The following is a 23,010-nucleotide window of genomic DNA, read 5'->3' on the forward strand; positions in this document are numbered from 1 at the left end:
TTTCAAATTCTTCTTCTTTAAAGTCCAGAACAGATCACTTTGGGTGCTCTGATGTAGTCAAGTTCAGGATCTGAAGCCAACAGACCTGGGGTCAGACACAAGCTCTACCACTGTGATGGCTAATTTTATATATCAACTTGTCTGGGACACGATGCCCAGATAAGTGTTCAAACATTATTCTGGATGTTTCTGTGAGAATGTTTTGAATGAAATTATCACTTAAATTGGTGAACTTTGAGTGAAGCAGATTACCCTCCATAATGTTGGTGGGCTTCAGCCAATCAGCTGAAGGACTGAATGAAACAAAGGACTGACCTCCCCTGAGTACAGTGCACAGCCTTCGGACTTGAACTGCAATATCGGCTCTTCCCTGGGTCTCCAGCCTGCTGGCCCACCCTGCAGATTTGGGACTTGCCAGCCTCCATAGTCACAAGAGCCAATTCCTTAAAATAAATTCCTTTCTGTATAGACACACATCCTATTGGCTCTGTCTCTCTGGAGAACACTGACTTATACAATCACTTACTGGCAGTGTACTTCCATCAAGTTATGTTACCTGGCTGAGCCTTTGTTGTCTAAGCTGGAAAATGAGAATCATTGTTTCTCCTTCATAGGGTTGTGACGATGATTCATTGAGCCCCTGTCTGTGTATGTGAGGGCCTTGTAAATTGTGAGCTACCGTGCCTTGCTAAATCTTATTATCAAGGTCCATCACCTCCAGGAAGGTGTCCCCACCTGCTCCGGCCCTCTTTACTCTCAGACATTCCTGAGCTCCAAGAGCAGTCTGGGCTTACACCACACCATCTCTGTCCTTTCTTTCGGCATCTAAGCACATGTGATGCCCAGCACTGGAGGGGAGACAGAGGAAGTGGGGACAGCGGACCCAGTAGAGAGGCCCCGTGTAGACAGACCAGCCTGGGGGCAGCTCGTGGAGCTACAGCAGAGGCTGCTGTGAAGGATTCAGACACAGGGCTGCAGTCAGTTGGGTCCTGAATTTAAATGCAGCCCATCGCTCTTTGTCTCGACAGGGTAATAAAAAATCCTCAGACAGTATATTATGGATGCAAAGGTGCAACATTGGATCTCTGCTCTCTGCCTACCATCCGAGAGAAGGGAGACATGTCTGGGGCCTGAAGGAGACAGACCTTGCAGGGAAGGAAACAGGTCAGAGCAGACAGCATGTCCTTGGCAGGGTGGGGAGGGCTTGGACCCCTTACGCTAAGCCAGTACTTCCCAATGTTTCATGCTGTGACTCACAGAGAAAATGATATTTGTTTGCACAGTGAAGGAAGAAGGGAGGGGCTGCCTTTTTCTGGAGGTTACTGGCCTTAGAGCCTGGGCTGTGCCAGGCCTCATGAGGCTGTGCATGGGCTGTGGTATCAGTACCTTGGTGGGAATCTCTGTGATACACTTTCCCCAACAGCTGGGAGCACAGAAGATGCTGTGGTCCTCACAGGCCAACCTGATGGAAAGCTCAGCTGGGAAGTCTACTGGCCCCCCAGCTCCAGTGGGTCTTATGGTTGCTGCCTCTCTCTATGGGTCGAGAATCTTGCAAATCAGATCACGGCATCCCTCGCTCATCATGACTAGCACCTACACTCCTGGGTAGGGCACATAGATAAGGACCTCACCTCTCCGCTCAGCCCTGTCTCCAAGCATTCCCTCCCCTAATAGCTGTATCCATGTGTTTTAAACAACATCCACCTTTTCCATTCTCTCTCTCCCAAGTCTGCAGGTGGCTGGTTTGACTGATGTAGGATAAACTCTGCCAGAAGGTAGGGCTCCAGGCTGGCGTGGCTGCAGGCTGCAGGGGGTCCGCAGTGCTCATTCTGGAGCCAGGCTAAAGTGGCAGTGGCTCCCTGTGGCACGTTCTTCTCCTGGTGGGTCTTTAGAATAGCCAGTGCCAAGCCACACTGCACTGGCACGTTGGAGACCTCCAGCCGGGTCCGTTCTGTTAGCCTCCCGTTTGCCAAGGGAGGTCACCTAGATATGCCCCACATCAGTGGGGCAAGGAAGAGTACTGAACCCACAGTCCTTCCTGGTGCTTGAAACTCCAGACATTCCCAGCTCCTGAATACATGTGGTGTCATGTCTCTGGCCTGGCCCTAGAAGGTCCATTAATTGTAATATCTGCACATCAACTTCTCCATCAGATTGTACATACAATCTTGGAATACTGGGGCCTCCTCTGACCCTTTTCTATATCTCTAGCCACCCAGTATGGTGCCTGACACAGAAGGAGTGCTCAGAAACTCCTCCATAAACGAATGAGTGAACGATTGAACAAATGAGTGGCCAATGCCTGGGTTTCTATGTGCTCACTTGCCTGTCTATCTGGACCCAGGGGTCTCTGTGTATGTTTTGACCCTGGGTCCACTGGGGTACAGCTCCAAACACTGGGTCTAGGTTCTAGCAGAGCTAAGACACACTGTATAGGGTCAAAGTCCCTTGACCCTTCATCCTTCCTTATGGCTGAATTTGAGTTCGTAGGATGTCCAAACTGGGAAGGACAGTAGAGACTCCTTGGTTCAACTGCCCCCATGTGGGAAGAAGCAATGTCTTATTCGTCTTTGATTCCCAATGCCCAGAGCAGGACCTGGTACAAAGTGGGTGCTTGGTAAACATTTGATTTTGCACAACTCCCTCTAACACTTTTATAAATAAGAAACCGAAAGCCCAGAGAGGGAAGATAAACTCTCCCATTCATACAGTAATTTTCTGGTAGTCTGGTTTCCAGCCTGGATCCTCTGACTTTCAGAAGGCCAGAACCCAATGGACTTTTCCTAAGGTCTTGTTTCTTGACACGGATCTAAGGTTATATGAAGTAAGACATTAATTACTTGTTCCAAATTGGTCTTAGATCATTGATGGATCCAACACGGATGAGCTCATGTTGCTTTTAAGCCATGAAGGCAAAAGGCAACTGATGTGGCAGCAACAGAGCAGACTTTGAAAGCTGACAGTATAATTCAAAAAGAGTCATGTACCAAAATGTTCATTGCAGCTCTATTTACAATAGCCCGGAGATGGAAACAACCTAAGTGTCCATCATCGGATGAATGGATAAAGAAGATGTGGCACATATATACAATGGAATATTACTCAGCCGTAAAAGGAAATGAAATTGAGCTATTTGTAATGAGGTGGATAGACCTAGAGTCTGTCATACAGAGTGAAGTAAGTCAGAAAGAGAAAGACAAATATCGTATGCTAACACATATATATGGAATTTAAGAAAAAAAAAGTCATGAAGAACTTAGGGGTAAGACAGGAATAAAGACACAGACCTACTAGAGAATGGACTTGAGGATATGGGGAGGGGGAAGGGTAAGCTGTGACAAAGTGAGAGAGAGGCATGGACATATATACACTACCGAACGTAAGGTAGATAGCTAGTGGGAAGCAGCGGCATAGCACAGGGAGATCAGCTCTGTGACCACCTAGAGGGGTGGGATAGGGAGGGTGGGAGGGAGGGAGACGCAAGAGGGAAGAGATATGGGAACATATGTATATGTATAGCTGATTCACTTTGTTATAAAGCAGAAACTAACACACCATTGTAAAGCAATTATACTCCAATAAAGATGTAAAAAAAAAGAATCTGCAAAGGCACTTGCTAACTACATGACCTTGGGCAAATCCCCTAACTGCCCTGAGCTTCAATCTCCTCCCCCACTTCTTACTCCAAATGGGGTCCACAATGCCTGTCTTTCAGGGCTGTGGCAAAGATCCACGCTAATGCGGGCCACTTGCCTGAAACATCTTAATCTTAGATGGTTAGTCACTTACGATGACGTTGTAGGTTCAGTTTGTACTTCAAAGCTGGCCCACAGCTCCAGCCATCACCTCTGGAGACTGTTTGCCCTTACAGAGACGCCCGGTCTCCACGCCCTGCCATCCTGCTATTTTAATTTTCGCAGTGCCACTGCTCACTGTGGAACAGCCACTGACCATAAAGTTTGACATTTTGAAGATTAAAGTGCTTTGAATTAGTCATGCACATGTGAAGTCATTGTTCCTACTTGTCCTGCTCCAGAATCTAAAAATGACTTTCAGCAGAGCCCAGTAACTTTCCCTCCTCAGTCACCTTCTGGTGAGGAGACGTGGTGGAGTTCAGGCCAAGTGAAAACCCTCTGCCACTCAGAAGAAAACCAGAGCAGATGCGGGACGGTATGACTTGGCGTATTTGGAAAGAGGGGTCTGCTCTGCCAGGGCTTGGAGGTCTGCTGCCTCCCCAAGGAGCAGTGGGTGCTGGAGGGTTGGGGAGGGGTGCGGGTGAGGCAGGGAAATCGTCAGCACAGGAGCAGAGCAGGCGCTGTGGGCTTACAGGGCTGTAGGTTCAGAACCTGCCTCTGCCCCATGTCAGCTGTGTGACCTCAGGTACGTTCGTATCTTGAGCCAACATTTTCTCATGTGCAAGAAAGAAATGGTGCCTCTTTCATAAGGCTGCTGTGGGAATTTAATAAGTGAACAAGGCACTTAGCACAGTGTCTGGCACATGGCAGACATCAATCAATATTTTCCTTCTCTCAAAATCTTCCCAACTTTCCACGACTCAGCTATCTTCTCGTGCTTTAAATGCTGTGCATTCCCAGAAATGCCAGAGAAGTTCACTTGCAAATATTATTACTAAAATGCTTAGCCAAAGGGAAGTGAACTTGGGATTTCCCAGTCTGCCCTTAGTGTAACTAAGTGGGGCAGACTACAGTCACAGTGTTCTTGTGGGGAACTCAAAAGAGGAAAATCCGCTTTGCTTTAAAACTAGCTGTCTGGCTGCCCGTGTCTCTATGGGGGGCCGGGTGGTTCTCCATCAGGCAGGAAGTCTGGTCCCCAACCAGCTGGCCTCTGGACCACCTACTCAGCAGATCCCCATGAAGTGATCACACAGAACTGTAATGTGTAATAAGAGCTACCATTCCTTACTCGGAGACAGTCAGCATGTTAAGTACTTACATTCTAATTTAACCTCACAAAAACCCTGGGAAGTTTGTACCATTATCTCTCTTCGGTGGATAAGGAGTCTGGGGTCCAGAGAGGTGAAGCAACTTGCCCACAGTTGTGCAGGGCTCAGAAATGGCAGGGCTAAGGTTTGAAACCAGATCTGTATGACTGCAGAACCCCAGGCTCCTAACCACTGAACCACACCGGCTCATATACCTCCAGTCCTGGCCCTTGCCTAAGCCTGGGCCAGTTGGCTGTCCTGGCTTCTCTGTGGCTGGGCTGAGAGATTCGACCTTCCCCGAGGGAGGTGTGGAAGACGCGGCCTGTGTTAGTGCAGCAGCCAGCTAGCTGTCAGATCGCTGCGACCTGGAGCGTGTTTGGGATTGTACCCTCGGCTCTCCTCGGGGGACACTGTGAGAGGCAACCTCGTGACACTGGTGCTGGCATCTGCTGAAGGAACGCTTAAGAGGCCACAGGTCACTCCTCCCAACATGGGGCCCTGGGTGAGACGTTCCCTTAAGAGCTCAGTGCCGGGAAATTCTTTGTGTGGTTTCAGGGTGGCATGGGCTTTTGTTGTAACTAGCACACACAGTAAACAAATGGCGAGCACGTTAAAGTAACTGGCCCACCGACACATGCACCAGGACGTCATGTGGGACCTCGGGAGATGACTCCTCCCCGCACTCCCACCAAGGGCGCACTGGGAAGAGGAACTCCCTTGACATCCTTACACCCTCTGGTTGTCCCTTAGCTCAGTTCACAGGCCCGGATGGCACACTTGGTCAAAAATCCACTCTGCCCACTTGGGGAGGCAGAAAAGACAGACTGTGATCCCTGAAAGACAGCTCCTTCAAGGTGAAGGTCAAGTCCCCGCTTTTCTGAAGAGCTCGATAAGTGGTATTTGAATCTGAATCTGTACTGAGGTATGAGGAGAGGGGAAGGGGGAAGAGGGCGGGGGCGCGGAGGACTGGAGAGGAGAGGAAGAATAGAAAGCCTAGTGGGACTGCCAGGGAAGGAAGGGGAAGGAGTGCTGAGGCTGCCTGTGCCCCTTTAGTCCTCACCACCACCAGTTAAGGGGCTGGAGCTCTGCGCACCTGCACAGCAGAGTGTAAGCAGAGGACACTGGAATCCAATGCAGATTTGGTGCAAAACGTTTCCCCTGTTTGTCTTAAGAGAGGAAGGGTACTAATGAGGAAGAAGGAGAGAGAAAGGAAAAGTGGAGGACAGGAGAGGGGAGACAGGAGGCTGCGGGGAACGAGAAGACAGCAGGTGGAGGCGAAGGAGGGCACACTAGACACTGTGTGAGTGTGTGTGTCTGTCTGAGAGACAGAGTCCAATAGACTGACAGAGAAGACTGGTGGGGAAGAGGAGAGAGAGACAGAGACAGAGGGGAGAGGGAAGAAATAGTCGGGAGGGGGGATGCCCATGCAGGGAGAAAACTGGGAGAGGTGAGTGGATGTGTCCCTCCCTCCTCCCAGCCCAGACAAAGGACTTGGCGGCTTCCCAACCCTCTGCGGGATGAAGCCAGACTCTCAAAGGCAGCCATGCACCCTGGGGGCCAGGAGAGGGCACCTCAACCCTAGACAACAGCAACGGAGCTGGAGCCGCAGCCGGTGGTCACCGCCAGGCAGGCAGATGAGAGGCGGAGGGAGGGGAGGGGAGGAGAGGCGAGCCTCCGGCTCAGGTCTGTGGGTTACCAGCTCTCAGTGGAGCCAGGATCCTGTGCACATCCCTGCAGACACAGGATGGGCCATGACCTGGTCTGGGTCCCCCTTGGCTGCCTTTGTCCCAGCCCAGTGCCTCCTTTGGCCCTGCCCCGCCCCGCCCCTACTCTATTCCACATTTCTGTCCTGAAGGGCAGTGTCCCTCCAACTTCTCCCCATGGGCCCCCCTCCTCCCCTTCATCAAGAATCATCGCTTCCTTGAGTACAGGGAAGACTAATTTTCAAAACCATTTCTTAAATACTCTGCCATCTGATCTGCACAAGCATTCACAAGGTGGGCAGCGGCAGGGAGAGGGCGACACCAGGGCACTGAGGTGGGGTGTCACTTGTTTGTGATCACATTAAAAAAAATAAAAGTCACGGCACTCTCCCGTCTGTAACTTCCCTAAGGAGAACTTAAGCATGTTACTGTTTCCTCAACACCAGGATTAAGGAGTGCTTACATATATTGTCTCTGAGCACCAAATACCTAACCTTGTCACACCCTGAGTCTTGGTCTCAGTCCCACATCTTGACCATAGACAACTTTGTCCTGATGAGAAGTTCTAAACCAGGCACATGAATCCAGATGACGGAGTCTGACTCTACTGGGATAGCTGAGAAATCCAAACACGCTTTGAAAAGGATTGATGCTATTTAAGAATCTTAGGAACCCCTTTAGAATCTTAAGAACGCTTCATGGAAATTTCCATGAAACCTCCAGCCTGCACTGATATCACTGATTCCTGATGGTCCAGATACTTATTACTTAGATTTCACCCAATTCAGTACTTGACCAGAAACAGTAATAATATTATTATTTATTGAGTGCCTACCATGTTCCAGGTAATTTATTAGGCACCTGAGATTTTTTTTTTATGTTTCTGTCTACTTGAAACAACCCTATGAGGTAAGTAGCATAATCATCACTGTTATAGATAGGCAAAGTCGGGCTCAGAGAGCTTAGGTCTCTTGCCCAAGGTCACACAACTAGTAAACAGCAGAGCCAAGATCTGTACCCAGGTCAGCCTGGCTCCAAACACCAAGCTCTTTTCCTCCTCTTGTCAAACAATGGCATCTCTTAGTTACATCTCAGCTATAATTAGCTCAACCGTCTGGCTGGTTTCTTCAAAGAAACTGTCCTCTAGTAGGGCACTGAGATTTGGACTTGGTAAAGGAAGAAACAAATCCAAGCTTCTGGGAGGGGACTGCTCCACCATCTACAAGCTGTCACCTGAGCAGGCTTCCTCTATTCGACTGTTTCTGCACTTTTGGAGCCGGGAACTGGTTGTGGCTAAGGACAGACACTCAGGGACAACATGCACCGCCCCCTCCCCGTTTATGAAGATAGATAATAATACTCATCTCTTAGACTGCTGGGGGGAATCAAACAAGATGATGGCTCTGAATGTACTTTATACACCCATAAGGGCTGTTCACTTCCTGATGGCCCATTCAGGGCTCAGCATCCTGTAGGAGCTCTGTAAGTATCATAAATATATTTTGCTTTGAACGGAAATCCAAGCATCCTCTGTCTCCTCTCCTGTCTCCACTGACTCATGGCAAAATGTCCTCAGACCGAGAGCAGTGGTCCTGACCTCCTGCTCCTTCCAGGTTCCATTTTTCATCCTCCCGGTCACAACTCCCACCTCCTGCCTCTCCAGACACATCAACACGCCAGGCACGGCCACAGCTTCAGCTAAGGGCCCTCGCCTCGGACAGGGCTGGCAGCTGCCTCCTCTTCTTGGCAGGACATTTATCATCTTGAGGAAAATACTGACGGATAAGAAACCCCAGACAGACAGCGTGTCCCACCGGGCATGCAGCCTGCTGCTTGGGAAGTGAGATTTGAGGTGCTGGCTCCAGATCTTTCTGGAAGAAAGGGAGGGTTGGTGGACCTGTGGCACCTGGGCTGTGCCCACAGGGGGTTAACAAAATCCTAGGGATGACTGTGCCCAGTACATAGATGTTCAATAAACGCGAGTTAGACCCAAGCTCAATAGGCCCTTTGAATGAGGCCTGGAGGATGGAGGCCCTTTGTCCAAACCCACCATTTCACAGATGGGAAAGTGGGATCCAGGGAAGACTAGAGATTTGCTGAGCATCACGCCCACAGCAAGTCAGTGGCCAAAACCGGATGAACAAAGTCCAGGGCTCAAGAGTCTCACATCAGAACACTGTCCACCTCACAACAATGCCAATAAGATAGCCCCAAACCGCTTCCCTGGTGGCGCAGTGGTTGAGAGTTCGCCTGCCGATGCAGGGGACGTGGGTTCATGCCCCGGTCCGGGAAGATCCCACATGCCGTGGAGCGACTAGGCCCGTGAGCCATGGCCGCTGAGCCTGCACGTCCGGAGCCTGTGCTCCGCAACGGGAGAGGCCACAACAGTGAGAGGCCCGCGTATGGCAAAAAAAAAAAAAAAAAAGATAGCCCCAAACCTCTGGTCAGATGTGACGATCTGAGAAACTGGAATTATTGGTTCCCTCCGGAAATCAGGAAAAGGGGGACCTTCGACTTAATTTCAGAGCCAGTGTCCAGGGAGCACATCCTTTTAAAGATGAAAGGAGCGGGAAGAAGGCAGAGCAGAGGAGTGTAACTGGGTGAGGCGGTACCCATCTATCCGCTGCCCGCTCCTATCTCCCCTGACCGTCCCCCTGGCCTCCCCGCTGCCACGATGCTCTCCCTGCAGCGCTGGTTTGCCAGCAGATCATCAGTCCTTCACCAACTGGCTCCCACAGACCTCTCCAGCCTCACTGACTCTCACTCCCCAACTTGCACCCCAAGCCCCTGACTTGCCCAAAGGAGGGAAGCAGCTCTCTCAGGGCTGCAGACTCTGCACACGCTGCCCTCCCTGCCTGGCCTGCAAGCCCCTTCCAGGTCGGTGCTGCTTCTCACCACCCTCTGTGCCCCCACTGTCACAACACTGTGCTGCAGCCACTCGCTCACCTGTCCGCCCACCGCACGGGAACTTCTCCAGGCAGACGCTGTTACCACCCATCGCTGCACCCCCAGAAGCCAGGCCAGGTCCTGGCGCATAATAAGTGCTCAGTAAGTGTGGTCTCCGTTCTCCCCCACGTAGAGGTTCAAGCTGGAGCTGCCTCCACTGGCTCTCGTTCTGACCTCTAGAGCCACATAGAACAGATCTATGCCCTCTGCTGCATGATGACTCTTTAGAAATTGACCAAAGCAAAGAGTCCAGATGTTTTCTTTCTAAGGAGAATACCCCCGATTCCTTGGCCAGTTCCTCACAGGCGACAGTGTTGGGTAGGGTAACAAACCATCCTGCTTTACCCAGGACTGTCCTGGGTTTAGCACCGCAAGTCCCCTGTCCCAGGAAACCCCTCAGTCCCAGGCAAACCTGGACACGTGGTAAATCTAGTTTTATCTTCCCCTCCCATCCTAGGTCTTCAGAGGCCATGCACCATTTTCTCAATGGCCTGCATAGGTGGGGGGTAGGCAGCAATGAACCCAGGGCTCCAGGGGTCGATGACACCACAAGGCAAAGAAAGGCCAGCACCTCCTTGCTCGCAACATTGGCCTCTGTTAATGCAGCCAGTCGGCATCAATTCCGGCATGGGAACAGTGTGTGGTGGCTGTGCGGGTTGATGCATTTGCCTTGTGGGCTAACGTGGAGTTTTATAGTGTCAACAAAGATGCCTAAGGCAACTTACCACATAGGAGACCTTGTTCCCCCAAAGCAGTGCTTCCAAAGTTGCTTTGGTTTTATTTGTTTACTGTAAAGACAGAAATTTTCAATACCTTTGTTCTCAATATTGCCTGAGTCCTTCAAGTGTTCCAGGCATTCATCCATTCCACACTTACTTATTAAACACCTACAATGTGGCAGACAGTCCCTCTCAGTGTCCTTGGGGTTGCTCAGAGACCCAAATCTGCAACTGGTTGGAACAGACTTGGGGTAAAGTTCTGCTACTTTGGGGCCTCTCCCCACATTTGTACAGTAAGATAATAGAAACACAAGTAAGTGTGTATATAAGTGTGCAAGTGAACTTGAATATAAACAAACAGGTTCAAATTTCTGAAGAAGCAGCTGGAATTTCTCTGACTGTCAGCGAACAGCCATGATCCTGAGACAATATCAACTATTTTTATCAGCAACGTGGTTTCCATGGAGCCTTGCAGCGCTGCTAGTGAAGGCGGATGGTTAGCACCATAAAATAACTTTACAACTTTGTAATTTGTACCTCTCTGCTGTCAGTAATATTAACAGCATTTCGAATTTTGGCTATAAACTTGACAATAGCAGATAAAACCCTTAGAAACCTCATTTTGGGGGGATGAGGGAGGCTGCGGGAAGGTAATGACGTTTTGGTTTTCCAGACCTGGGTAGAAGGTGCACTTTGATCTGGAGGTGGGAAATGGGAGGGCCAAGGCAGGGCTCACAAAGAGCAAGGCAGCTGAGCTGGGGTACCACAGAGACAGGGTCTGGGTGGCAGGACGTCTGGGTGATCAGAGACTACAAACATGTCAAGACTGGGGGCAGGGGTTACAGAGAGTGGGGCTATAGGATGGGCAAGAGCTGGCTGGTGGGTCCCAACCTCTGTGGGGTTTTGTCCTACAGGAAAGGAAGGGAAACTGGGCCAACTGTAGAGCAGGGAGGAAAGTAAGACAAAGCCCACCAGGCAGAATTGAGAGAGCAGCCCGGGGCATGTTATTTGACTTTTTTGGGCTTGAATTTCCCTATATGTAAAAGGTACTTATCTCATAAACCCAAGCACACGTGGTCACCTTATCTTTGAAAAGGAGGCAAGAATATACAATGGAGAAAAGACAGCCTCTTCAATAAGTGGTGCTGGGAAAACTGGACAGCTACATGTAAAAGAATGAAATTAGAACACTCCCTAACACCACACACAAAAATAAACTCAAAATGGATTAGAGACGTAAATGTCAGGCCAGACACTATAAAACTCTTAGAGGAAAACATAGGCAGAACACTTTATGACGTAAATCAAAGCAAGATCTTTTTTGACCCACCTCCTAGAGAAATGGAAATAAAAACAAAAATAAACAAATGGGACCTAATGAAACTTCAAAGCTTTTGCACAGCAAAGGAACACATAAGACGAAAACACAACCCTCAGAATGGGAGAAAATATTTGCAAACAAAGCAACTGACAAAGGTTTAATCTCCAAAATATACAAGCAGCTCATGCAGCTCAATATCAAAAAAACAAACAACCCAATCCAAAAATGGGCAGAAGACCTAAAAAGACATTTCTCCAAAGAAGATATACAGATTGCCAACAAACACATGAAAGGATGCTCAACATCACTAGTTATTAAGAGAAATGCAAATCAGAACTACAATGAGGTATCACCTCACACCATCAGAATGGCCATCATCAAAAAATCTACAAATAATGCTGGAGGGGGTGTGGAGAAAAGGGACCTCTCTTGCACTGTTGGTGGGAATGTAAATTGATACAGCCACTATGGAGAACAGTATGGACGTTTCTTAAAAAACTAAAAATAGAACTACCATATGACCAGCAATCCCACTACTGGGCATATACCCTGAGAAAACCATAATTCAAAAAGAGTCATGTACCAAAATGTTCATTGCAGCTCTATTTACAATAGCCAGGACATGGAAGCAACCTAAGTGCCCATTGACAGATGAATGGATAAAGAAGATGTGGCACATATATACAATGGAATATTACTCAGTCATAAAAAGAAACAAAATTGAATAATTTGTAGTGAGGTGGATGGACCTAGAGACTGTCCTACAGAGTGAAGTAAGTCAGAAAGAGAAAAACAAATACTGTACGCTAACACATATATATGGAATCTAAGAAAAAAAAAAAAGCTTCTGAAGGACCTAGGGGCAGGACAGGAATAAAGACACAGACGTAAAGAATGGACTTGAGGACGTGGGAAGGGGGAAGGGTAAGGTGGGACAAAGTGAGAGAGTGGCATGGACATATATACACTACCAAACGTAAAATAGATAGCTAGTGGGAAGCAGCCGCATAGCTCAGGGAGATCAGCTCAGTGCTTTGTGTCCACCTAGAGGGCTGGGCTAGGGAGGGTGGGAGGGAGATGCAAGAGAGAGGGGATATGGGGATATATATATATATATATATATATATATATATATATATATATATATATATATATATATATATATAGCGGATTCACTCTGTTATACAGCAGAAACTAACACAACAATGTAAAGCAATTATACTCCAATAAAGATTTTTTTAAAAAAGGTACTTATCTCAAAGGCCAAAAATCAAATGATTCTTTCTATATCCATCTATCTATCTATCTGTCTATCTATCTACCTAATGATTTGGAAATAAACTTGGAGATCATATCATTTCATCTTCTAATCGAAAGATAGGACAATTTGGACCCAAAGAGAAAGGAACTCCCCAAACCTACATGGCAAGCTGGAGGCAAAGCCAATCCTGTAATGCAGGAAGCACATCCCACCTCATGAAGCACATCTCAACATTATTATTTTTACCATTATTACTACTACTATTAATCATTCATTCATTCAGCCAGTCATTCAGCCATTTAGTAAGCATTTGTATTTACAGACCAAATTCTAGTCCATGTCTGCGTGGAGGAGAAAAAAGATTCTAACCGGCTTCAGTCCCGTTTAGTCGTCTGTTCCCAAAGCCCTCTTTGCAAAGCATTATTTTGTTTATGAATCTTAACAAAGGCTTGACCTTGGCCATCACAAGTAGGAACTGGGAAGTACCTGGGTATCTTTCCTTGCCACCCAACAGGTCAGACCTGACTGCTTCCTACTCTTCTGTATAAAAAGTGAAGCTTCCTCCCCAAGAAAGAAAACCCAGGCAGTACTCCCCTCCACCTGATAACCACCACAGCACACACACATATTCACACTCACTGTCCTATTAGTGAGCCAACTAGCAGATGCAGGTGAAGCTTCCTTCCACTTCATTCATTCCTTCATTCATTCACATTCACTGAGGGTCTACCTAGTACCAGGCTTTAGCCAGAGAAGTAAAATGATTTAACCAAGGTCACACAGCTTTATGAGGGGGGGAGGGCAGAAGACTGTTCCAGAACTGGGATCTTGATTCCCAGCCCAGCATTCTTTTCACCAACTCAAGGGAAAGCCCACCTTGACGGTGCACACCAAGAAAATCCCTTCCTTCCTTATGACTCTACAGTAGCTTGTGGAAGAGTCTGTCTGAAGCCCAGGTCTCTTCCCAGAAATTCTGGCCCATAGAACCATCTGCCTACCAAACTTCTCCATTTGTATGTCACATGAGCCCCCTACACTTAACACATCCCAAACAGAGCTCAGAATATCCCCCTCTCCAACCCCTTTCTCCAATAGTTGTGTTTAAGTGATTGGCGCCACCGTCCGCCATGTTGTTCAAGTTGAGAAACTGGGCATCTTCCTTGACTTCTTCCTTTACCTCCACACCCAAGCCATCACCTAAAATAGTCAATTCTACCAGTTAGATAATAGAACACGTTATTAAGATGGAACTGTTCTTAGTCTTGGTTTTGCTGAGATCCCAAGTCTGTAGATACCACATTGCAAAGTGAGGTAGGAAACTACCAGGCAGCACTTGCAAAAGGAAACCAGAAAACCAGATTTGCAAACTTTAGCTCTCCGTCAGACAAGAGGGCCACCGGAGGGTGCAGTGCCCTAACGGAGGTGAACCCCAGATCACCGTGGACTCAGGTAGGACCCATGAACAATCGGCCTGAGCTCATGCACTTGCCCACATCAGCGCTCTCCAGCCCCGGGGCAGGTGTGTCTGAGGAGGCCCACAAGGGACTGCCAGGCCTTCTCAGGGAGTACCAGTCACCCAAGACCTTTCCTACACTTTCCTCCTGTCCCTCATGCTGCTCTGCCTTGGAGGGGTAAATATCTAGGGTTAGCCAGATGGGGGAAAGGGCTGAAAATGAAGTCGGGGAAACAGGAGTCACCTCGAGCAGCCTGTCTGAGACAGGCCTGAGCTAGAGGATGTGGAAGGTTTTACTTTGAAGAGGTTCAATGGCTTTGATTGGACGAGACACAGTCATTGCTGAACTGAGACTGTTTGGTGACCAGAATTAATTAGAAAACTTTTAATTTCCCGAGAGTGATTAGAAAGTCTTGGGGTTTGTAAGAGCTTTTATATCTCTAGATCTAGATGTAGAATCTATACGCATCTATGGGCAGGGTCAATGGGAGACAAAACATATTTTATAATTGTACGCTGTTTCTTGTTTAATGTACCTGTTACATAGCTCACAAATCTTTCTCCTTCTATTCGTGGTCTGGTTCTGCCTATGTTTATTTATCACCTACTGTTTCTGGCCCAACTCCAACTTCCTTCCAATACTTTGGAGGCACATCCTCTCTCTGGCATCTGGGCTTTCTCCTGTATGTCTCCTTCTACCAGGAAGGTGGCTCTACCCTGCTTCTGCTGCCTGCATCCCATCCACCCTGGAGGCCTGAGCCCTAGTTACTCCTCCTCCAGGAAGTCCTCCTTCCTTCTCCTTCTTCACCGCTTCTTCAGGGTTAGATGGCTCCCATGTGCATCCCCAACCAGCAGAGCTTCCCTCTGCCTGATCGTTTATCCCTCTGTGCTGCTGTCTCTACCTTTTTCCCTCCTCTCAAAACTGTCTCCTTCTTGAAGGCAGGAACCATGCCTTATTCATCTGCCTATTTCTAGTGTCTAGCGAGTTTTGTGGGATGGATGAGTATATAAATGGTATCTTCAATGTCTGCTGTATGTTTCAGAGGACTCAGTACAAGGCACGTAGTGGGCTCTGAATCGAGACCAAGATAACTAACTGAGTTCTAAAGCTCTGCATTTCGTCTTGGCTACAGCAGCCGTTCCCTTCTCCTAGAGACAGCATTTTCTGATTTCAAGGTGTCCACAGCTATAAGTGTGTGTGGAAATCAGTCTGCTTAGGGCCCAAGGTCTGTGTTTCCAATGTTTTTCTCATCCATTATGTCAAAGAGCTATTTCCTTTTGGCTTGTAACCAGACCATAAACAAAGGCCAGAGAAACTCTGGGTTATTTTATGATTCCAGTTTAGCCTTTCTCTCTCTCTCTCTTTTTTTTTAAAAAATTGTTTGAACAGAGCATATTTATTACTTGGCAGGCCAGTAAAATGTAAATAAGGTTTCTGAAGAATGGTCCAAAATTCTCAGGAATTTATCATTTCACAACAAAAACAGAAACAACAAACCACAGGAAGGAAAGGCAAGGGAGCTAATATTTAATGGCACTGAGTATATGCCCAGTCATTTATCCGCTTTCTCTCACGTAACCCTCCAAACAACACTGTGAAGTACATAATCATTATCTGCACTTTCCTGATGAAGAAACTGAGGTTAAATAACTGAGTTAGGGTCCTCAGCTAGAATGACAGAAAGCGGAACTCACACCCACGCCTCTGACCAGAGCTGTATTCTTGCTACAACCTGAACAGAGACCACCAGCCAGGGCAGCAGCCTCTGAGGATGGCTTCATTTAGATTCTGTTGAAAGTTAGAAGTCTTCCTCCCAGAAAATGAACTCCACATTTGTACTCACAGTTTTGCATAAATTTTAGACAGTTCATAGGCTCTTCTTGAAGCCCATCCATAAAGCCCTCGATTAAGAACCCTTTAACTAAAAGAATGAAAATAGCTATCGTCTTGGCTTGATCAGTTGTCCAGGACACTTCTGTGCTGATTTTCCCTACTGGACTGAAACTCATGCTCATGGGGTCACTCAGTCTTAAGACTCAGACATAACATAACTGTGGATTCTTGATATCATAAATTCATCTAAACAGGGAATTATTAAATTTTAAATTTTAGAATCAGAAAAATCTTAGAATATTAGAGCTGGAAGGAACCAGAATACAGACAAGTCCACACGTAGTTTCATTGTGCAGCTCTGACAGGTAGGAAGTATCAGACACTGAGCCTAAGAGAAGGGACAGGGCCTGCTTGAGGCTACCCAGTAATGGTGATGGAATCAGGATTCAAACCCCCGGTTGCTGGATTCAAAGACAGATCATCGGGTTGAAGATTCAACCAGTGGAAGGAAAGTCATGCAGTCTGCATGGAGATGAGAAAAGTGGTGACAGAGGAACATTTGTTGAGTTCCTATCAGGTGCCAGGCAGCGCAAGGGGATTGGAGATCTATTGCATCTTTTCGCTACCCCAATAAGCCTCACCCAAAGTGAGTATTATTATTTTTATTTTACAAATGGGGGAACGGGCTCAGAGTGGTGAGATAACCAGCCCAAGGTCACACAGCTAGGGAAGCATCAGTGTCTATGGCTATATGACCCTGATGTAGTGGGGAGGAGAGCCAGAGAGCAAGACCCTGGTAATGTTTAGCTGCTGCTTTTCCAGGGAGAAAAATTAAACCGACAGATACATATGTTCTGGAAGGTAAGGAGGTGGACACTACTGTGGGCCTTGGTGAAATACCCCTCAGGATTCTCCACCTCCCCTAGCTCTTCTCTGGTCTTCCTCTCACCCAGCACCCTCTGGATAGCTAATGTGGCCTTCATGCACCCTGATGCTGGGAAGGGCATACTCTGGATGACAGAATTAAAACCCCTCACCATGGGAACTGCACATACCCACTCGCTGTGTGAACCACATGGCGTTCTGAGGTCCAGGTCCTCCGTTACGGTGATCCCACCAAGGCCTTTTGCCCCGCGTACCCTACCAACACAGCCCCTGGTCTTCTGCTCTCACAGCCCTGACAACCTTCTTTAACATAAATGCGGGTCCTCATTCATAGTCACGTAAACCTTTTCGATGTTTTAACCAATAGTCGCTTAATATTTAAAGCTTACGGTGCACACTCATATATATTATTTCATTTAACCTCCTTGCAACTCAGTGAGGTTGAGCGTTACTAGGTCCTCCTCTTACAGACAAGGACACTGAGACACAGTGAGGCTATATAACTTGCCCGTGGTGACACATCCTGTAAATGGCTGAGCCTGGATTCAAATCCAGATCTGTCTCAATTGAAAGTCTGCTCTCTTTTCATGAATATTATTCCCATAGCAGGGGTTAAGAAAGCAGGAAGGTTCTTGGTTGCCTTTGTGAGGGTGATGAAGCTTACCTCAGGGCGGCTGGAGGATTGCCGAAGGGTGGGATGATGTTGGTGCTGTCATCAGATCCAGGTCTCCTGACTCCCAGTCTAGAGGACGCTTCCTCCCAGACCATATTGCCATTCCTATCAGACCATGTAATTTCTTTTTCTGATTGGGACACAGAGCCAGCAGCCAACAAAGATCACAATCTGTCTGCCTGAAGTCTCCCTCTGTTTTTTTTTTTTTTTTTTTAAATGCATTTCAAACAAGAACCAGGTTAAATCACACTCATGTGTGTTGAACTGGCCTGCACTTCTCTGGAGAAACTCCAGATTCCTCTTCTTGTCCCCTAGATGACAGATAAGGTGGGGTGACCCAACAGCACCGCGGCCTGTTCAGCTCCTGCACAGCCTCGCTACCCATCACCCTTAACCCCTTCCAAACGCTGGCTTCTGGTCCCCACCGACATCCCCAACCAATAACTTCCCAAGTCTTCTCAGTGCCACATTCTAAATATTCCACAGCACCACCCGAGTCTAGGCTTGAGTCATTTCCCACCTGGATTGTCATAACGGCCTCCTAGTGTGTCTCTGTCTACAGCCTTGGCCCCTCCAATCTAACCTTCCCAGTGCAGCCAGAGGGGCCTCCCACTGCTCTTTAAAGCCCTTCTACTGCTCTTCACAGTCCTTACCATTTAAATTCCTAACAGGCTGCCATTTTGGTCTCATCTCCTGCATCTGAAGTCCTTCAGCCATACCCGACCCCTTACAGCTCCAACAGTCCACCTTCCTTCCTCCCCTTTCTGTCTGCAATGCCCTTCCTACAACGACCCACCCCAAGCAATCTGCCTAATTTCTACTCAGTCTTAAAAACTCAGCTTAGATGTCTCTTCCGCCGGGAAGCCTTCCCTGACTTCCCGAAACTGTGTTTGAGTCTCCTCCTATCCCCATATGCAGACATTTTTGTCTTCAGTATGTTCCCTGCTACACATCCCCTGTGCCTAGAGCTTCACCTGGCTTATGGCAGACACTCAATATATATATTTAAATGAACATTTCCCATGGCTCTCTGGAATTCCTCCACCACAGAACTTACCCCACAGATTATAACTGCCTCTTTCCTTTTCCGGCTCCTCAGATAGACCAAAAGCTCTGTGAGTCAGGGACCATGGCTTCTTGGTCAATATTTTACCCCAGTGCCTAGTAGGATACCTGGCATGTGCTAATGGTGTACTTACTTTTGATGAATGAGGATTGGGTGTTGAGGGGAGGAAACCCTGGGCCTGGGTCAAGGGAGGGGCCTTCCACTGAGAGAAACATTTGCTTCTAACACAAAAGCATGTTGGAGGTGCTGAGATAGGGTAGGAGAACCCATCAAACTGGACATCAGAAATCAGCCACAAACTAAGTGCAGGCCACACCTGGTGGGACCCTTATCTCACTGAGATAAGGCTCACATGTGGGATACCTTTGGTGCGCATGCTCAGACTCTTCTTTCAGACAACTCCCTCTGTCCCCTTTGCCACCACATCAGGGGCAAGCTAGGCAGGGGCAGCACAGAATGTGCGTATGCGTGGAGCACAGGAGTTAGCGGATCCTGGGGAAGCAATGGGCCGCACACCATCGTGTGTGTGTGTGTGTGTGTGTGTGTGTGTGTGTGTGTGTATGGGGGCAGTGTGGCACATAGAGATGGCCAGGACTTTGGAAACCAAGGGTCCTCTGCTGCAGAGCAGAGCCTACTCCATTGACCGGTGAGCCAGGTAGTTACTAAAGCAGACTTCAAGGTGACTGTCCCGGTCTTGGTGACTGGGCGGCGGGGGGACTCTCCCTCAGTTCTTACCACAGTCTCTCCAGTGAGGTACTGGATCTGGAACACTGGTCTAACACCTCGTCTGCCTACTGCACGTCCCTCCCTCTGAGGCCATCACCCTGCCCCCATGTCCCCAGCTAGGTTACTGGACCCTCCAGAGCCACGAGGGTGCAACCCTCGTGCAACCACGAGGGTGGACTAGTGCTAAGTCATGTCTCGACCAGAAAGGAAGTTTTCCTGCACAGAGTGTGGTAAGAACTCCACAAACACTCCCCAAGGGTTCAATCAAGGCTGAAAGGAGCACTTGCACTTCTGGGGAGAGAGAGTTTGTATATAGAGAGTTAATATTATCCTTTCCCTTTCTTTTCCATCAACTATAATTCTTTCTCTGAGAAAGCTAAGTGTTCAGAAAGGAGAAAGGGGTCAGTCCAAAAACAAAAAGTAAAGAAAAGCAGAAACTGTCACAATCTGTCACAACCCTTATGTACTGACCTTGAAATGGAAATCAATACTCAGGAAACTAGAATTACTAAATAATCCCTAAAAAAATCAAGCAAGCTAGAAAGCGACCTCTAATTTCATCATGACAGGCTTGGGGGTTTTCGGGGACATTTTATGAGGAAGCCAAGAGGAAAAGCGAGTTGGCAAAGGAAATGCAAAGGCAGAGAGAAAGATGCACAGAGGACGAGCAGGAAGGCAGGGAAGATGGAGGGAGGCTAAGGGGAGACAGAGAGGAAAGGACGGTGGGGAAAGGAGAGAAGATGGAGGAGGAGAGGGAGGAACACATCACATGAAGTAAGGAGAGAAAAACACAAGGCGAGAGTTGGAGGGACAGACAGAAGGAGAGGGGGATGGGGACTTCCCTGGTGGCACAGTGGTTAAGAATCCGCCTGCCAATGCAGGACACACGGTTTCGAGCCCTGGTCCGGGAAGATCCCACATGTCGCAGAGCAACTAAGCCCATGCGCTGCAACTACTGAACCTGTGCTCTAGAGCCCGTGAGCCACAACTACTGAGGCTGCATGCCACAACTATGGAAATCCATGCACCTAGAGCCCATGCTCCGCAGCAAAGAAAAGCCACCGCAATGAGAAGCCTGCTCACCGCTGCGAAGAGTAGTCCCCACTCGCCGCAACTAGAGAAAGCCCACGCGCAGCAACGAAGACCTAACGCAGCCAAAAATAAATAAATGAATAAATAAATAAATAAATAAAAGTAGAGGGGACAAGGCGGGTACAGACAAGCGAAAGGGAACGTGCGCACAGAGGGAAGACAAAGGGCGGGGGCATAAGCACAGAGAGATGGACGTCTGGTCTATAGACCAGACGTATAGTTGATAAGAGGGAGTGGGGGAAGGAGAGGGATGGACTGGGAGTTTGGGGTTAATAGACGTGAACTATTACATGTTGAATGGATAAACAACAAGGTCCTACTGTAGAGCATGGGGAACTCTATCCAATCTCCTGGGATAAACCATAATGAAAAGGAATATTAAAAAAAGAATGTATGTGTGTGTATAACTGAGTCACTTTGCTGTACAGCAGAGATTGGCACACTAATGTAAATCAACTCTACTCCAATAAAAAATTTAAAAAAAAAAAGAGAAAGAGAGAGAGAGAGACATGTTCAGGGTGAGAAGGAGGGGCCAAGACTGTCAAAGTCTTCCTTAGCAGCCCCGGGATGAGCATCTGGCCTGTGTACTTACATACTTTAGACGATGGAAGACTCACTCCTTTGTGAGGGGACAGAGGGGAGAGAGAGAGAGGGGAGCAACACAGGTATGGGACGGCCATGGGTCCAAGCGCCCGAGGAAGACTTGAGGCATAGCACAGGCAGATGGAGGGGGGTGTCCTTTAGGAGGGCAGAGAGCAAACAGGACAATCCAGAGATGACACCAGCAGAACCAGTCATGTCCATCCTCACCCCAGAGTCTCAGCCCTCACCTGAGTTGGAGACCAAATTCCTGACCTGCTTGGTAAATCCTGGCAGACTTGGGTACTTTCAGCTGGATGCGAGCTGGCCCAGGGCTGGGGGGTGGGGGGGACCTGCGAAGGATACAGGCTTCCTCCGTGTAGGGCACAGCGGCCGTGGTGCCACCGATGATGTAGCTGTAGAAGGAAACCTCGAGGGTGTAGCAATACGAAGTGTGGTCCAGCAGCCCACCGAGGAAGCGACGGCCAGTTCCTGCTTTCACGGCATCTCGGTTAAAGGACGTGCTGGACTGTGAGAGACAAAGAAGGGAGGAGAGAATCAGGGCTGGACACCTGCTGGGTATGGGACCTTGAGCGAGCACCTCTGGATCTCAGCTTCCTCATCTGAAAAGTGGGATGTGACTCCCACTTTGCAAGATTATTGTAAGGATGGATTAAATAGACAAACAATTAAATGAAAGCACCTAGCGCAGTTCTTAGGGCATGGTAACTGCCATTTAACAAAGATTTGTGGAAATCTGAATGGGGACAGAGGGAGCAAGGAAAAGTAGACAGAGAATAAGGATGATATTACGATAATCAAGACTGAAATTTGGGCACTGCTTTCAACTTTATGATATTGTTTCCCATATAGTATCTCATTTAGGCTTCACCCCCTCGACAGGGGTGTCGTAAAGTTTCCCCTCTAAGGTGAGGTAATGGAAGTTCATAGTAAGTGACACAGGCCTGGACCAGGACTAAGTGACTCCAGACACCCCAACCCTCCTTCACAAAGCTCCCCCTCCGTTAGGGACAGCTGAACTCGTGCTCAGCATCACCAGAGCACAGGGATCACGGCTCTTCTTTACTTGGGTGTCTACTACCACCCATCACAGTGGATAGAGAGGAAAGAGCCAGCAGGTCCGCATTTCAAGTCCTCTCTTCAAAAGTGTGTGAGATGTTAGGCAACTGGCCTTATTGGTCTAAGCCTCAGTTTCCTCATCTGTAAAGCGGTGGTAAAAATCACATCTCTTTTACAGAGCTGTGAGGGTCAGTTCACTTGTGGTTAGAAGGGCTTTCTATGCTAACCCATGGAAATCGCAGTAAATGAAGAACCTGGTTTTAATAAGAGAAGGCATGCCTGTTCAGCAGAATATAAGAGAAGAAGGAAGAGGGGGTGGGGAGAAAGAGGGAGAAAGAAAACAGCAAAACAAGACAGATATAGAGACACTGAAAGAAAGAGAGCTGTGTGTATGTATGTGTGTGTGCCTTTTGACGTAAAGGAAAGGATCAGAAAATTAGAGTCTCAGATCAGAAAGGACTGTTGAAGTTGAAGCTCATGTAGTGAAATCCAACTCTCTCATTCTAGACTTGGGTACCGAGAATCAGAGAAGAGGGGAGACAGAGGCTGGACTAGGATAGATGACCTTGACCCAAGCCCTAAGCTCTTAAGGAGGCTGCAATGCAGGAACGCCATCCGGCAAGGCCAGAAATAAAGCTCCTAGACTACACCCTTTTTGTAGACCCTGGAAACCTCACCCCTGTGAGGGTCTCTGAAGTCTGTGGCCCAGCCTCCTGGAGAATCACAGTCT

At 48.1% G+C, this 23,010-nt stretch overlaps 1 protein-coding gene across 1 annotated transcript in view; it reads right to left on the reverse strand.

The window, feature by feature from the left end:
• The window catches only part of AGBL4 (AGBL carboxypeptidase 4), a 1,259,489-nt gene that overhangs the window by 36,226 nt on the left and 1,200,253 nt on the right, over positions 1-23,010 (reverse strand). The window contains exon 10 of the mRNA XM_069540446.1: positions 21,567-21,729. Coding sequence (XP_069396547.1) covers positions 21,567-21,729 — 163 coding nt within the window. The remainder of the gene's footprint in view (positions 1-21,566; positions 21,730-23,010) is intronic.

Source organism: Delphinus delphis, chromosome 1 (genome assembly GCF_949987515.2).
Source record: "Delphinus delphis chromosome 1, mDelDel1.2, whole genome shotgun sequence".
Classification (NCBI taxonomy): Eukaryota; Metazoa; Chordata; class Mammalia; order Artiodactyla; family Delphinidae; genus Delphinus; species Delphinus delphis.